General features: G+C 53.4%; 1 protein-coding gene across 1 annotated transcript in view; it reads left to right on the top strand.

Annotated features, from left to right (window-relative positions):
- Positions 1–847, top strand: part of LOC122164555 (rho GTPase-activating protein 32-like) — a gene marked incomplete at its 3' end in the record, with an annotated part of 6,002 nt that extends 5,155 nt beyond the window's left edge. Inside the window, exons 10-11 of the mRNA XM_042826656.1 lie at positions 50–195; positions 690–847. Coding sequence (XP_042682590.1) covers positions 50–195; positions 690–847 — 304 coding nt within the window. The remainder of the gene's footprint in view (positions 1–49; positions 196–689) is intronic.
- Positions 848–850: the final 3 nt, after the last annotated feature.

Below are 850 nucleotides of genomic sequence, written 5' to 3' on the forward strand. Positions count from 1 at the left end.
GGGGAAGCGATCTTGGCTGAATGACTTCTAAAACCTGCCTTTTCTACAGATCACAGCAGAGCGAGTCTGCCTGCGCCAGCGGGAGAGCTGCCTGCACGGAACTGCAGACGCAGTCGGCCGTGGTGGAATTCATCATCGACCACACAGACGTCCTCTTCTGCTCCACATCCGGATCGGACATTGCAGATGGAGCAGGTGAGTGTCTTCCTCCATTAGCTTTATCTTGGTCAGACACCTGGATCAAATGCAGGCCTTTTCCAAGTCCTTTGAAATACACTTTTCCTGTCGAGGGGACAGCAGACTTCTGGGCTTAGGTTAGAATCTTGCACCCTGTTGCTGGATGCTGAGAATGTGCAAGCCCAAACGTGACAAGAAGAAAACCGTCACCGTCATTATGATGTTTTGCAAGCAGGTGAAGCTTGGTGAAAGTGTGGCAGCGAAGCTTTCTGAGTTCACCGTACCTGCTTTCTAGGGTTTTCGTTTGCCTGTTTCCACACAGTGAGCTGCTCTTAATTATGACTGCATCCTTTGCCATAGACACACCTCTGAGCACATGGTTGTTTTGAGCTGCTCTTCTTGCAGTGGCTCGGATAAGCAAATCTGAGAGAAACACAGCAGCTCCCCCGGACCTGCGATGGCTGTGCTGCCTCTTTCTGATCCTGGCTCTCACCTGTGGTTTTCCCTTCCAGGGCACAGTTCTCTCTCAGGGCCCCAGTCTGTGCGGACCTCTTCTCCTGCCACAGAGCTGCTCAGCCTGGAGGAGGCGCAGGCACGGAGGCGAGGCCACAGCAGCTCTCCTGTCATTGTGACAGAGAGCAGGGACATAGAGGTGGAAGAAGGCCCCACAGCT

This window comes from Centrocercus urophasianus, unplaced genomic scaffold (assembly GCF_019232065.1).
Source record: "Centrocercus urophasianus isolate 14NV4802_14NV808 unplaced genomic scaffold, USGS_Curo_1.0 seq_26, whole genome shotgun sequence".
NCBI classification, from domain to species: Eukaryota; Metazoa; Chordata; class Aves; order Galliformes; family Phasianidae; genus Centrocercus; species Centrocercus urophasianus.